General features: G+C 37.3%; 3 protein-coding genes across 3 annotated transcripts; all 3 read right to left on the reverse strand.

The window, feature by feature from the left end:
- Positions 1–508: 508 nt before the first annotated feature.
- Positions 509–4,859, reverse strand: LOC145906560 (uncharacterized). Its single transcript, XM_082993994.1, has 5 exons — positions 4,758–4,859; positions 2,148–2,339; positions 1,347–1,562; positions 1,052–1,258; positions 509–691 (listed from the first exon to the last, which is right to left on the reverse strand). The coding sequence occupies exons 2-5, from the start codon at positions 2,310–2,312 to the stop codon at positions 509–511; spliced, it is 771 nt and encodes a 256-aa protein (XP_082850120.1). The 5' UTR covers positions 2,313–2,339; positions 4,758–4,859.
- Positions 4,860–5,020: 161 nt separating this feature from the next.
- Positions 5,021–10,003, reverse strand: LOC145905309 (cytochrome P450 3A11-like). The gene is made up of 15 exons (XM_082992472.1): positions 9,933–10,003; positions 9,705–9,816; positions 9,587–9,636; positions 9,344–9,440; positions 8,831–8,910; positions 8,451–8,585; positions 7,804–7,870; positions 7,604–7,688; positions 7,252–7,376; positions 7,023–7,092; positions 6,727–6,887; positions 6,392–6,480; positions 6,069–6,206; positions 5,727–5,883; positions 5,021–5,318 (listed from the first exon to the last, which is right to left on the reverse strand). Exons 1-15 carry the CDS (start codon positions 10,001–10,003, stop codon positions 5,232–5,234), a joined length of 1,524 nt encoding a protein of 507 aa, XP_082848598.1. The 3' UTR covers positions 5,021–5,231.
- Positions 10,004–11,539: 1,536 nt separating this feature from the next.
- Positions 11,540–13,473, reverse strand: LOC145906569 (uncharacterized). Its single transcript, XM_082994003.1, has 4 exons — positions 13,309–13,473; positions 12,419–12,634; positions 11,956–12,162; positions 11,540–11,722 (listed from the first exon to the last, which is right to left on the reverse strand). The coding sequence occupies exons 1-4, from the start codon at positions 13,471–13,473 to the stop codon at positions 11,540–11,542; spliced, it is 771 nt and encodes a 256-aa protein (XP_082850129.1).
- Between the last annotated feature and the right edge of the window lie 114 nt (positions 13,474–13,587).

A 13,587-nucleotide genomic window follows, 5' to 3' on the forward strand; every position in this document is an offset into this window, starting at 1 on the left:
GTCGCAACCCATCACCTCCTATGGGCTGCAATCTGCGTAGTTGTTCGTTTTGCGCAAAATGCACATGACTTGATTTGATTTATGACCCGGAAGCTTGCGTTGAAACAATTGCGGCCTCGAACCTCACAAGACTCGACCACAGGGCGCTAAGAATTGAACTAATGTTGGTATATGACGTCATATATTTTACTATATTTGTACTTGATGTTTTTGAAACGTTGTTCAACTAAAATACTGCACATTTCCCATTGAGAAACCGTGGGCAATATTTGTTATTGTAATATGTGTAAACACAATGGTCGCTTTGTAGCAAACAGGATCATGTTCCAGCAAGTTAACAGGAGAGCTGTTCAGAGGTTCTGATTCAGTTCCAATCTCCTGGTTTATTTTGATCATTGAACATCATAACCACAACATACAAGTGATCGCACATCAATTACAATAACATCATCAGCAAATGCACTGGGCTTGTTACTTCGTAAGTAGGCGAACTATGCGAATTAGCAAGTCACTTTTTCCACACTTGAACCTCAGAAATGGTCGTCTCAAAGACACGATCTCGATATTGCAAAACGAATGCAATTTCTTTTGTCTCAATTAACTTCATGCTTTTCGACATGGCTTCGTTAATGGTTGCTGAAGAATAGACCTCTTTGCCATGATTATCAACGTAACCACCAATCCAGTTTTCCTGACGTGATGAAAAAAACAATATTACATTTGGGTTTGGATTAGGGCTAGAACATTCAAAGCAGGAAGGCCAAAGCTGATATAGAGCAAATGGTGATTACTTTACAGTATTGATAATAAATGCAGTGGTGTTTGGAACGTTTGAGCCATTATGATTAGCAAATTAACTTTGGCCTTCCTATTCGTTTAATCAACTCCTATTTTGTATAAAAAGTTTTTCGCAACAAAACAGTCAACAAAGGATAGCATTTTCAACGGCTATTTTGTTATGCGTTCCCCACAGCGTACAAGTGGAAATGTTTAGATAGAACGGTTGCGATACCAGCACTCTAACCTGATTTGAAATAAGAAAATCACCGACCTTTGGTGTGAAAGGTTCCAACGAGCAATGTGGGGAAGATATTACACAAATCCCACCATCATCCAAAAGAGTAGGCAGGAGTTCCAGCATTGTACGTGGATGGGTTAGTCGGTCCAGGACGTTGCTGATTACCACACATCCAAAAGTACCGAAACTTTTAGGCAGATCATGAGCATCTCCATGCATGAAAGTGCATCTGGTTCGATCCTGGAAATCCACAGTCAGTGTTAAAAGTGTTAACTTCAAAAAGGTTTCGTGGAACTGTTTCACTTTGATCTGCCACAAGTCAACTTACAATTGAGTCTGGTATTTTCGCCATCAATTCTATCTCCAGATCTCCTTCTGTGCATGCATGTATTGGATGTTCCCCGTGTTTTTTCAATTTCTCGCATATTTCTATGAAACCTTTCGAACAATCAACGCCAACAACTTCATCAAACTTTTCCGCCAGTTGAAAGGTGATCCCCCCAACGCAACACCCGAGATCCAACGCACGCATGTTAGTGCAAGTCTACATTGGAAAGGTTTTTACATAACGGATGCATAGTAGCACATGCATCTGGTCATATAAAGGTACTAGCGGAAGTTGGTTCGGCTCTTTCTATGCTTAGAAACGTAGGCTAACAGTTTGCTCAATTATGACGTCAGTTTTTTAGCACTGACGCTAAAGGACCGTCAGCGCCATCTAGTGTCTGCATGTTAATAGATTATGACGTTGCCATTCTCTTGGTTCAGTTGGAAATAGAAAAAAGTTTCACGTAATATTGCATGAGAAACCTGGGATTTATATTTAAACGTTTTCAGTATATATAACTTACATTGTGATTTTCACAGTTCTTTGATAAACCATAGCTGGCCATCAGGAATTGATCTCAACCAAATGTGACAAACCTATACTACAGATCTAACGCATCACTTGCTTTAAAGGTAATCAGCTACGGCTTGATAAAGAATAAAAAAACTTTCTAGAGAAAATCAGCAGTATGTATATATAAAAATGTGTTTTTAATTTATTTTAGGATTCTGGTTTTTGGGACCCCCGTGAAAATGTTTGACTTTCGAGTTTGAACTGACGTTTTTATGGAAAAAAGCTTACCTCGTCAAAAGCATCGAAACACAATTTCGTCAGATTCTTCACGTAGTCGAAGTTTCCTGGTGGCACAAAGTTGGAGAAGTTGTTTTTGAGGTAAGGAGCGCCGTAATGCATTCCAGCGTATTGGTTTATCCAACCTGAATGCTTTTTGGCATAATAGGATTCCATTTTGTGCTACAATCTAGCAACAGCAATCTATACGTAAATGGTGAAATTTATTGGGTTTCATCACATATCAACTGTTAGATGTTTGTAACAAACGTCACTGATGTAATTAAACAAATATCTTTTCCTCTTTAGAAAGGGACTTACTGCCGAGTTTTCGCTTAAAGTAATTTTAATTACGACCAACAACTTTAACACAGATAAAAATAATCTCAAAAACTATATATGAGTGAACTTGAATATATATATAGATATGCTCATTTTAAATCACCACCTGATCCTGTGAACAGACTGCGTGACTGATCATCTACCAGTTGTTTTGCAGTGTTAGGTTTAAGTAACGCGTGTAAATGCACAGGCAGCAAACTTTGTCCAGAAAGTTTTACAAGTAACGGATATATGCTTATCTTTAAGTCGCTACTTGGACAGACTAAAACTGCTACACAGATAAGAGACCATGTACAGAGATCGCCACACAGATGCAGTCTGTCCTAGGAGCGATAATGAATGATGAGTATATGTAACTGTTACATTGCTTTCGTGAGAAAGTATGCTTCCTGTGCATTACCACGCGTAGCTTAGTCTCCCCACACTGCAACACAACTGATAGATGGTCAATCATCGCAGTGTGCTGTTAAGTTCATGTGTAAACACAATGGTCTTTTAGGAGCAAAAATTATCCTGTCCAAGCAAGTTAACAGTTAGTGCAAAATAAACAGTAAAGTCCATGTAACTGCTGCACAGATATAGGAGTCCAAGGGGCGATCTAATGATGAGCATATCCGTTACATAACTTTTCTGAGAAAGTATGCTTCCTGTGCATTTACACGTGTAAGTTAATACCCCCGCACTGCAACACAACAGGCAGTTGACCAATCACACAGATCATGTAACAGGTGTAAGCAGCATATTTCCCATAGAAAGTTATGTAAAGGGTGAAAATAAATGCTGATATGGAATGTACAGAGCCGACGCGAGTTTTGTTTTACCAGAAAACGGTGACACTTGTAGCTAACAATCGAATTAACGCACAAGGTTTTGCAAGTTTGACTTTGCAAACACATCGCTGTAACTAATAGCAACGTACGTGACGTCATTGTAGGCGAGCGTTAAACTTTCCTGATGTTTGGACACGCACGACTTTAGAGCAATCCCTCTAATTACTGTGACGTAGCTGTTCTGTGTTGGTTTTGAACGGAATGACGTGAACATGACACACGGCGTTCTTAAATTAACACAAACCGCGACCATACAGTTAGTTAGTTTTTATTCCGCAAACAAAAAAACAATGTAAAAGAAAAAATAGCAACAAAAACTAAATGTTTTTGCGGGTGATGCAGATATGGAGGACGATGAAGTACTTTATTTTCAGCCAGCACCACTGCGGTATGCAACGAATTGCTTTGCATTAAGCGAATTTAACAAAACAAAATCGCCAGTTACCAAACTTTGAACGCGGGTTACTCAGCCAACTTACGAGGTAGCGGCATATTTTTTCACATGTTATAGTTGCTAAACAGCTAGGCCGGCATTTGTGATCCTCAATATATGTGTGTAAAACATAGAAGTCCTATTCTTTCCGTTTCCTTGTCGTATATCGCGCATTTCCTTGTACTTTTTATTCTTTTGCGAGTGTTTTTATCTACACCACTGTGTGCACTCTGCGCCTAAATAAACAATTTACTGCGGAAGGATCCGTTGTCGTTTCAGACCTAGGAGCGCTGCACACCGACATCACAGCGTGCGATTGACCATCAGCAAGACATACGATGATTCAACAAGCGCAACCTCCATACGATCCCGACCGTCTCCAACCGAAACCACCACGTTTGGACTGTCCTCGGGACATTTCAAGTCTGTTGATAAGGGATTAAAGGAAACGTTTTGAGAACCGAGATGGCGTTTGCGTTTCGATGGGGTTTTGCTTTGGCCAGCACGACCGGGTGACCATGACTTTGGCATAAAGTTTGTTATTGTAATCACGACCAACAACGTGACGCAACAATATCAGAGATTATACATATATATGTGTGCTTGTTGTATATCACATGTGAAGAGACTGTATCTGTGTTATTGACAATCTACCAGTTGTGTTGCAGTGTGCGTGGGGGTTTAAAGTGCATATAACACGGTCATGACATTTTTGCGTAAGATTAAAGGAAAATCTACAACAAACATATTTCCAAAGTTTTTCGGTTCGTAAAACTTTTTGCTGTACCGAATTTGACGTCACGCAAGGCGCTCGCGTCAAAAAAAATGCATTGTTTAGATAGAAGGCGCCTTATATTGCAGATATCGAATAGTTTCAAACATAGGAGAATCCATTAATTACGTTACCTCAAAGGTCAGGACAAGTTATACAAAATATGTCACTGTGACGTCACAAACCAAAGGCTTATTTGTCCCTGAATATCGGAAGACCAAAGGGTTTAACAGCAACAACATTACTTCGATAAGACGGGGATGGTGCGTTTCTTTGCTCAGTGATATCACAGGACGTCTTTTGGGGTGTGATGTCATAACTTTAACCTCGCTTTTCTGTTGACTACCTAAGAAGAATAGACAAGTAGAACAAAAAACGTTTTTGGCGTAATGGAGCTATAAAAACATTTACCGTAAATTTGTTGACTGTAAAATTGATGATTTCCATGCGTCCGAATTGTGGTGCAAATGTTTTTGAACTCTCCGATACAATGGTACCTGCTTTTCTTTATAGGGAACTTTATTGCAAAGCATAAAATTGCGATAGAACGAGCGCACAAAAAATAGATTTTTTTCTGTTGAGATATTCTTTCATAATTTGTGGTGTTTTGTGTTTGACACATCAACTTCAGAAATATTTGTAACGCAGCTTTCAATTAAAAAAAACATTAGAGTAAATTTGCCAAAACGTCAATATGGATAATTCTGACAAGTATTTGTCTAATCTTTTAATAAAGGAGTGAGTTTGAGAGGAATGGGAACCTTTGATTGGACACTTGCTTTGAATGTGATGTCCACTGGAGGTTTCTGACAAAAATATTGACATGTAGAAATAAGTTACACAGGTGATAAACAGTGGTGTACTCAGCCAGAAAATTTGGTGGGAGGCAAATGTTTTACGGGCTTTCTTGAGTAAACGTTTTGGGTTTTAAACATTGCCCCCACATATCATAACTCTATGGCGCATATGTAACGGCAAATTTTTTTTGTAAAAATGCAGCCACAAGTTGTCCTTGTTAAATAAACCAAACTTGCAAATATTAGATAGTTGGTTGTGCCAATGATACGAAAGATGATGAAAAAATATGCATGAAATCAAGGACAAGAATTTTTCAAATAAACATAGTCCATGCCCATAACTATATAAATATTACTTCCTATATTCTGAATAAAATTTCCTAATAAAGCCAAACTTCAACTAAAATACCAACCTACCGGTGTTTCAGAACAAACATCAAGTTCATATGCAAGCAGAATTTTTGCAAGGGCCATTTTCATTTCCATTAACGCAAATCTCATTCCAATGCAGTTCCTCGGACCAGCTCCGAATGGTTGGAACACCATTGGGTCAATTTTGTTCATATCCTTCATTCTGTTTAAAATAATTTCTCTTCAATAAGAGCAGAAATGAGTTTAAAACAAAACACTGCAAACCATGAAACACCACAAACCCATCTTGTCTAGCTAACACAAAATTTCTTTATCCTTTTCAACATGGTTTGTTGATATATTGTGTATAAATCAAATTTAAACACAAAACACCAGAAATCAAGCAACCTGTCTGGTTTAAAAACCAGTGGTTCATCCCAATACTCTTCATCTCTTCCCATACCATAACTAGGAATATCAACATGGACGCCAGCAGGAATTGTCAGTCCATTGATGGTAATCTCCTTCTCACAGTAACGGGAATTCCTATACAAGAATGTTCATGAAAAACTTCCATGGTTTTAAGCTCCATTAGTGCAGCTTTGGTGATTGTTGATAATGTTGTTTGAGAAACGTTAACCTTTACTTTGTGGTGACTCGCCAAATACACTATTTTAAAATCAACTAAAGACATATGTTGCAATAATTTAAATGTTCAATAAGTAGCTTACCTCACAAAAGCTGGGTAGATTCTAAGTGTCTCGTGGATACAATGTGTCAAGAACTTCAGATTGAACAAGACTTCATATGTCAGATGACCCTAATTACAACAACTTTCAGTTACTGACAAATCAAAATATGCAGCTTTTTGACAAACTTGATATATATACGCAAAAGTAAGTCTTAGAAGGTTATGCTATATTGCCTGCTTACAGCATAATGATAATTATGATAACCATCTGTTGTTTGAAAGAAGACAGTATTTGTGCCCAAAACAAAGTTGGTTAAACAGCATAAAGATAGTTTTTTTTCAGTGTTGCTATTAACTTTAATGATCAAAGCTCACATGATTTTCAACAGCTTGTTGTATTTCTGCCCTTGCTTTGTCCTGCTCATCTTTGTAGCTGGCAAGATTATAAGCAACAAACATCATGGTGTTACCGGTCGTCTCAAAACCGGCGAGAATCATCAGAATGCTGTTGCCCACTATTTCATTCCTTGTCAAACCTTGCAAATATAAGAAGATTGATTACCACACTGCTAAATAAATTTTACATGTGCAGACAAACATTGTAAATTTGCAACCCACATGAAAAAATTGGGCAACTTGTTGTCCATTCATGGTTAGGGAAAAAAGGTTACCTTTAGCAACTGTCTTTGCTTCTTCTTCTGATATTTTAGCATTTAGCATAAAACTCATCAGATCGGCCCTCTGCAAAATGTATTTTTTAAAGATTGTTAAAAACACTTTTGACAATATATAAAATAAATAATTATCAGCATACTCAGTGGTTCCCAACCTTGTGGCCACCTGGTATTGTGGAAACTGAGGTTATTTAATTGACAAAAAAACATTTCGAACTTTACTTACAGTTTTATATTCCTCTTTATTTTTAATCACATGATCCAACAATCCAGAAAAGTATTTAATCGAACTTTTTTCAAATATTGACACTCCAAAGTACTGTGCCACTGTTTCCAATGAGGGAAAAATAACTACAGAAATTAGAAAGTATACTAATAACCAAATAATTTAAGGTTTCAAATATTTTTTTTAAGATAACCATTGAATTTTTCCAAAAATTATTTGGCAAACAACAAAGAAGTGCTGCAAATTTTTTTAAAAAACAAGCTTGTTTCAAATATAGAAAATATTTTTACATGCATTGGTGGAGTCACAATAATAACTTTGTGTTTGAGATAAATCATCCCCAAGCACTCACATATAAAGGGGATCAAAAGTTTTCCAGCTAATTCGTTGTCAAATAGTTTACGTCCCATTTTCAACACCTTGGAGTCTTCCTCATCCTATAATTAACAAAAGTAGCTATACATATTTTGGATATTGCAACTTTTTTGTAAACTGTATTAAAATTGTTAATACTCTGTGACGGTTGACATACAGATACAATTTCATTGTCACCTGTGTGTGCACGTCAACATTAAAGGCAGACGAACAAATGACATCCATGGACAACTTTCCAAGAAAACTAAAAATATGAATTTATGTTCTTTATTAGCCTGTTTTGTTCTCCAAATAGAGGGGTGGGTTAAAATCCCACTTCTGATACAATGTATTGTATCGGCAAGGGCGCTCAATAAAATTAGTAGCACTTATATAGTGAATATGATGTCATTGGGGCCTAACAGCCATAGGCGTCAATTCCCCGGGGGGCATGCCCCCTGTTTTTTTAGAAATAATAAATAACATCAACTTTCCGACGAAAGGTACTCTATATTTTCCACTGTACATTACGGGGTAATTATGATGTAATAGAGATCATGGTTTAACTGTCTGACAGGTTTCTTCATTTGCTAAATGCGTGACATGCCTAAAAATTCAAGTGTGTGTATTACACCCATGGATTGCTGTTACAGTGGTAAATGCATTATAACTTTTTTCTGGCACTAATCCCTTGGAAAAACGACTTTACCCACCCCCCCTGCTTTTTTTATCAGTTACAAAAAAAATCGACGCCTATGATGACACCGCAATTTAAAGCACATATTACAAACTAAGTGACAAAGTGTTGCTGAAACCATTCTCCATTTCTCCGTTACAAGACTTACTCTTTCAGAAAAACTTTTCCATCTGTGTCTGTTACAGACTTTTCCAGATACTTCACCATTTTATCAGTGCATCTCTCAACAATTCCAATCATTTCCTTGAGATTGGCAGAAGAAAACACAGGTGATAATGTGTTCCTGCAAGAAATTGTACATTAGAAAACTCAATAAAACAAAGTAGTTCAAGCCTTGTACATTTTATACTGAAATAGTTTACAATTGAAGTAATTAAAATCACCTGAACTGGGAATAAAATTTGATCACTTGTATGTATTTGGCATAAAGCACACGTATCCAAATATCTACAGTCACAGAGACAAAAAAAATTGTATTTCCTTCAAAGCATTTTGAATGAAATGCAAGAATTAATGAGACAGAATTACCTTAAACGCTTCCAGTGGTCTCCTTGTGCTGATGTCAATGACGTGTTCATCTCTTTCCCTCCCATTCGGCTGAAAGTTCTCTGGAATTATACAATTGATACTCTTAGCTGTTACAATATTTGTTTATTCAGAATCTTGACAAAAAAAATTTATTCAATCTAAAATCATAAAGAAATCAAAGTGCAAATTTTTCAAAAATACAACATACGTTAACACAGTGGTTCTTAACTTTTTAATCCTGGCGGACCCCCTTGGGATTTACAATAATCTGCTCCTACTGATTTTTTGGTGGACACACCAATGTGTTTTTGTTTGACAATAACAAGGCTGTGATGCGCTTTCAGCGATTTTGCAATTTTCCAGGCAAATTGTAAAAATGTTCAAAATAGAAAATAGCACTTTATTAATCACGTAACATGAACATTTAAAATTTGTCACAGACCCCCTGACAATGCTTACTGTCCCCCACAGTCCAGACCCCTGGTTTAAGTAAAGTCAAACCTAAAAAATCACCTGGCGATCCCGAAAAGCCTGACTTTCTTTGATTTGAATTTGCTTCAAAAGTTCTGGATCACTGACAACAATTCTTGGTGTCAAACCAATGTATAATCTATAAGTTTTACAATTTAAAATAAATGTGTGTGCAAAATATATTAACTAGATATTCTTACTGGGTGTATGCTACTCAAATAATTGATTTTTCAGATTGGTTTTAGGAGAATTATGTACACACAAAATTGTTGTGAGCACACTTACCCATAAACATAACCAAATTTCTTTTTTCGCTCAAGGTCCTTTTTAAAAAACTGTTTAAAAAAATATTTTTAAAAAGAAAACAGTTAGCAATGAAATCAGACACATTTTTGCACTTTACCGAGTCAGGATCTTCTCTCATTTCATTGAGATTCCCAAGCTTAAGAATGCTTGGAGGATTATGGGGAATTCCCAATTTCCTTAAGAGCTGGAAATTTTGATACACATAATATCTAAAACAAAACGCAAAGACATATTTTGCTAAGGTTGTAAGCCAATGTTTCCACAAGAACACATACACATTAAGCCTAGTGGAAGATATTATTTTAACTATGCATAACCCACTAACCTCAAAGCCAACACAGCGGTGATTAGCAGAGCCCAAGTCTCCCAAGACAGAATATCCAGTGGTCCATACATCTCAAAGGCTTGACGGCTGTGTCATGCCCTGTAGGTAGCTAATGTAATTAGGAACTTCAACATTGCTGTCTTCGATACACGTTTGTTTTCCGGTACGCTTTAATGATTAACTTGTTCGTGCGTCTCGCATTTGCCAGATTGGAAAGTTTGATATTTGCGCGAAAGATTTTTTTTCGGATATCGTTAATGTCACGTGACATCATGAGGCGCTTGAAGTAATATAATACAAGAACATAGGTGTGATGTGACATAAGCATAGGAGGACATTTTATGTGGTAAACAGGATGTTGAATGAATCACTTTACTCGAGAATATTCGATGGCTCAATCATTTGGGTCACATTGTGGGATTATGCAAGCGCTGGCCTCTGTGACGTATGTTACACACGCAAAACATTACGCAATACAAACACTGGTTTCTGTGACGTATGTTACACCAACAACGATTATGCGCATTTACGATATTACCCTAGCTTAATTACTTTGTCAGTTCATTGTTTTACAAGGAACGTTTGAGGCCGAATCCGGCACGCAGACGTTAGTTTGGTGCCGCTACTTCACAACAACGAAGCTTTTACTTCATTTTAAACTGATGATTTTTATGGACGAAAGATTTTATGCCTCTTTCCTCCCTATCTGGCTAGTTACGACCGACTTTTCAGCGTGAAAGGTGTAGCATCTACACTGGACATTGAAAGACAACCCCGCCGATGATTGTTAGACTTTAGGAAGGTCAGATGAAATGGTTGGTATAGCATAGGGTATTTTAAATCCTGTTGTTTAGGTAGATTACCATTGATGTCAACTTATTTCGCCGTTAATTCGACCAATCAGCGTACGTAACAACAATGAGTGTACAAATATTCGTATACGACCGACATCTCAGCGAACAAGGTATATCATCTTTCTGGCGGGCGTTAAAAGACATGATTGCGATGATTGTCTGACTCCAAAGGGCTCAGGTAAATGGGCTGCTGTAGCACAGGGTGGACTCCTATTGCTCTCATCTTGTGCAGTTAATTTGCTAAGCCTATATGACAAGCTTGTAACCCGGATGCTTGCGCTGAAACAGTTACGGTCCGATGCTCACTGACTCGCTCAAGACTCGTTCACCGGGCGCCAAAAATTAACCTAATATGGGTAGGCCTATATAACGTCATACATTTTCTGATATGGTACAGAACGTTACAGATATTGAAACAAACTAATACAAAGTTTGCCCTTTAAATTATTGTATTTGCGACCAACGGCCTTACGTCACAACAACGACAACAACAATCTTCAAGACTATATACGAGTTTATGTATACACATGTGAAATGCAATGGGCTTTACAGTTTGTTTTGAAGATTTTAAAATCGTGAGTTATGTTCCTGATGTTATAACCTATAGTGCTGTTCAGATGTTGAGACTCAGGTCAATTATTCTGTTTTATTTTGAAAATTAAACGTTATTACTAGGCTACATAGACGTGATCGACACTACAATTAAAATACCACCGTCAACAAATGCATGGGCGAACCATAGGAATTAGCAAGTCACTTTTTCCACACTTGAACCTCAGAAATAGCCGTCTCAAAGTTACGGCCACGATATTGCAAAACGAATGCGATGTCTTTTGTTTCAATTAACTTCATGCTTTTCGACATGACTTCGTTAATGGTTGTTGAACAATATACCTCTTTGCCTTGATTATCAACGTAACCACCAATCCAGTTTTCCTGACGTGGTGAAAAAACAAAATTACATTTAGGTTTGGATCAGGGCCAGAACATTCAAAGCATGAAGGCCAAAGCTGATATGCTTATCATTGTAAAGAAAATGGCCATTACCTTAGAGTATTGAAAATGAACGCAGTAGTGTTCGAAATGCTTGAGAGCTGCTATGTGGCAATGTTTACATAGAACGGTTGCGATACCACTCTAACCTGATTTGAAATAAGAAAATCACTGACCTTTGGTGTGAAAGGTTCCAACGAGCAATGTGGGGAAGATATTACACAAATCCCACCATCATCCACAAGAGTAGGCAGGAGTTCCAGCATTGTACGTGGATGAGTTAGTCGGTCCAGGACGTTGCTGATTACCACACATCCAAAAGTACCGAAACTTTTAGGCAGTTCATGAGCATCTCCATGTATAAAAGTACATCTGGTTCGATCCTGGAAAATCCACAGTCAGTGTTAAAGTGTTAACTTCTATAGGTTTAAGTTGAATGTAACCGGCTTAAAATATCAGGTATGTTTTTGAAAATGAGACATGCGTAAAGCATAGAGAACACTTGAAACGGTTTTTGTTAACTCAACGCAAAATTTGTTTCTATATGTTGACTTGTGGCTTGTTAGACTGAAGTAGTTCCTTGAAACCTGTCCCTCAAAATATAAAGAAAAGCATGTACCTCAGAAATGGCCAACTTACAATTGAATCTGGTATTTTCGCCATCAATTCCATCTCCAGTTCTCCTTCAGTGCAGGCATGTATTGGATGTTTTCCGTGTTTCTTCAATTCCTCGCATATTTCTATGAAACCTTTCGAACAATCAACGCCAACAACTTCATCAAACTTTTCCGCCAGTTGGAAGGTGATTCCCCCAACGCAACATCCGAGATCCAACGCACGCTTGTTAGTGCAAGTCTACATTGGAAAGGTTTTTACGTAACGGATGCATAGTAGCACATATATCTGATCTTACAAAAGTACTAGCGGAAGTTGGTTCGGGTTTTTCTATGCATAGAAACGTAGGCTAACATTTTGCTTAATTTTGACGTCAGTTTTTGCACTAACTACAAAGCAGACCGTCAGCGCCAACTATAGTGTCTGAATATCTTTAGATTATAGGGTTACTATGGGTCAGGTGTTTGCTTCATGAAGAAATGGAAATTTTTCTTAAATGTCAGAGAATTTACGTATTATTGCATGGGACGGCTGGGATTTTTAAAAAGTTCGTCACCAAAAAGCGCTAAATTTTTCTTCCTAAATGTTGGTCTGCAGGAATCTTGCGGTAATAATTTTAAACGTTTTCAGTATACATGTGTATTATGACTTTCTCAACTGGGTTTCGGTCATTCTTTATTAAATCAAAGCTGGCCAACTGAATTGATCTCAACCACATGATACATACCTGCTATAGATCTAATACTTACTTGCCTGAAAGGTGGGCAGTTGTGGCTTGATAAAGAATGAGACTTTAATATATATGTGTATATATACACGAAAATGTTTTAAATTTAGGATTGTGGTTTTTGGGACCCCCATTGAAATGTTTGACTTTCGAGTTTGCACTGACGTTTTTATGAACAAAAGCTTACCTCTTCAAAAGCATCGAAGCACAATTTCGTCAGATTCTTCACGTAGTCGAAGTTTCCTGGTGGCACAAAGTCGGGGAAGTTGTTTCTGAGGTAAAGAGCGCCGTAATGCATTCCAGCGTATTGGTTTATCCAGCCTGAATGCTTCTTGGCGTAATAGGATTCCATTTTGTGCTACAATCTAGCAACAGCACTCTTTACGTAAATGGTGAAATTTAATGAGTTTCATCAAATATAAATTTTTAGATGTTGTAACAAACGTTACTATCATAATTAAAAAAA

The sequence above is a fragment of the Ascidia mentula genome, chromosome 6, assembly GCF_947561715.1.
Source record: "Ascidia mentula chromosome 6, kaAscMent1.1, whole genome shotgun sequence".
Taxonomy (NCBI): Eukaryota; Metazoa; Chordata; class Ascidiacea; order Phlebobranchia; family Ascidiidae; genus Ascidia; species Ascidia mentula.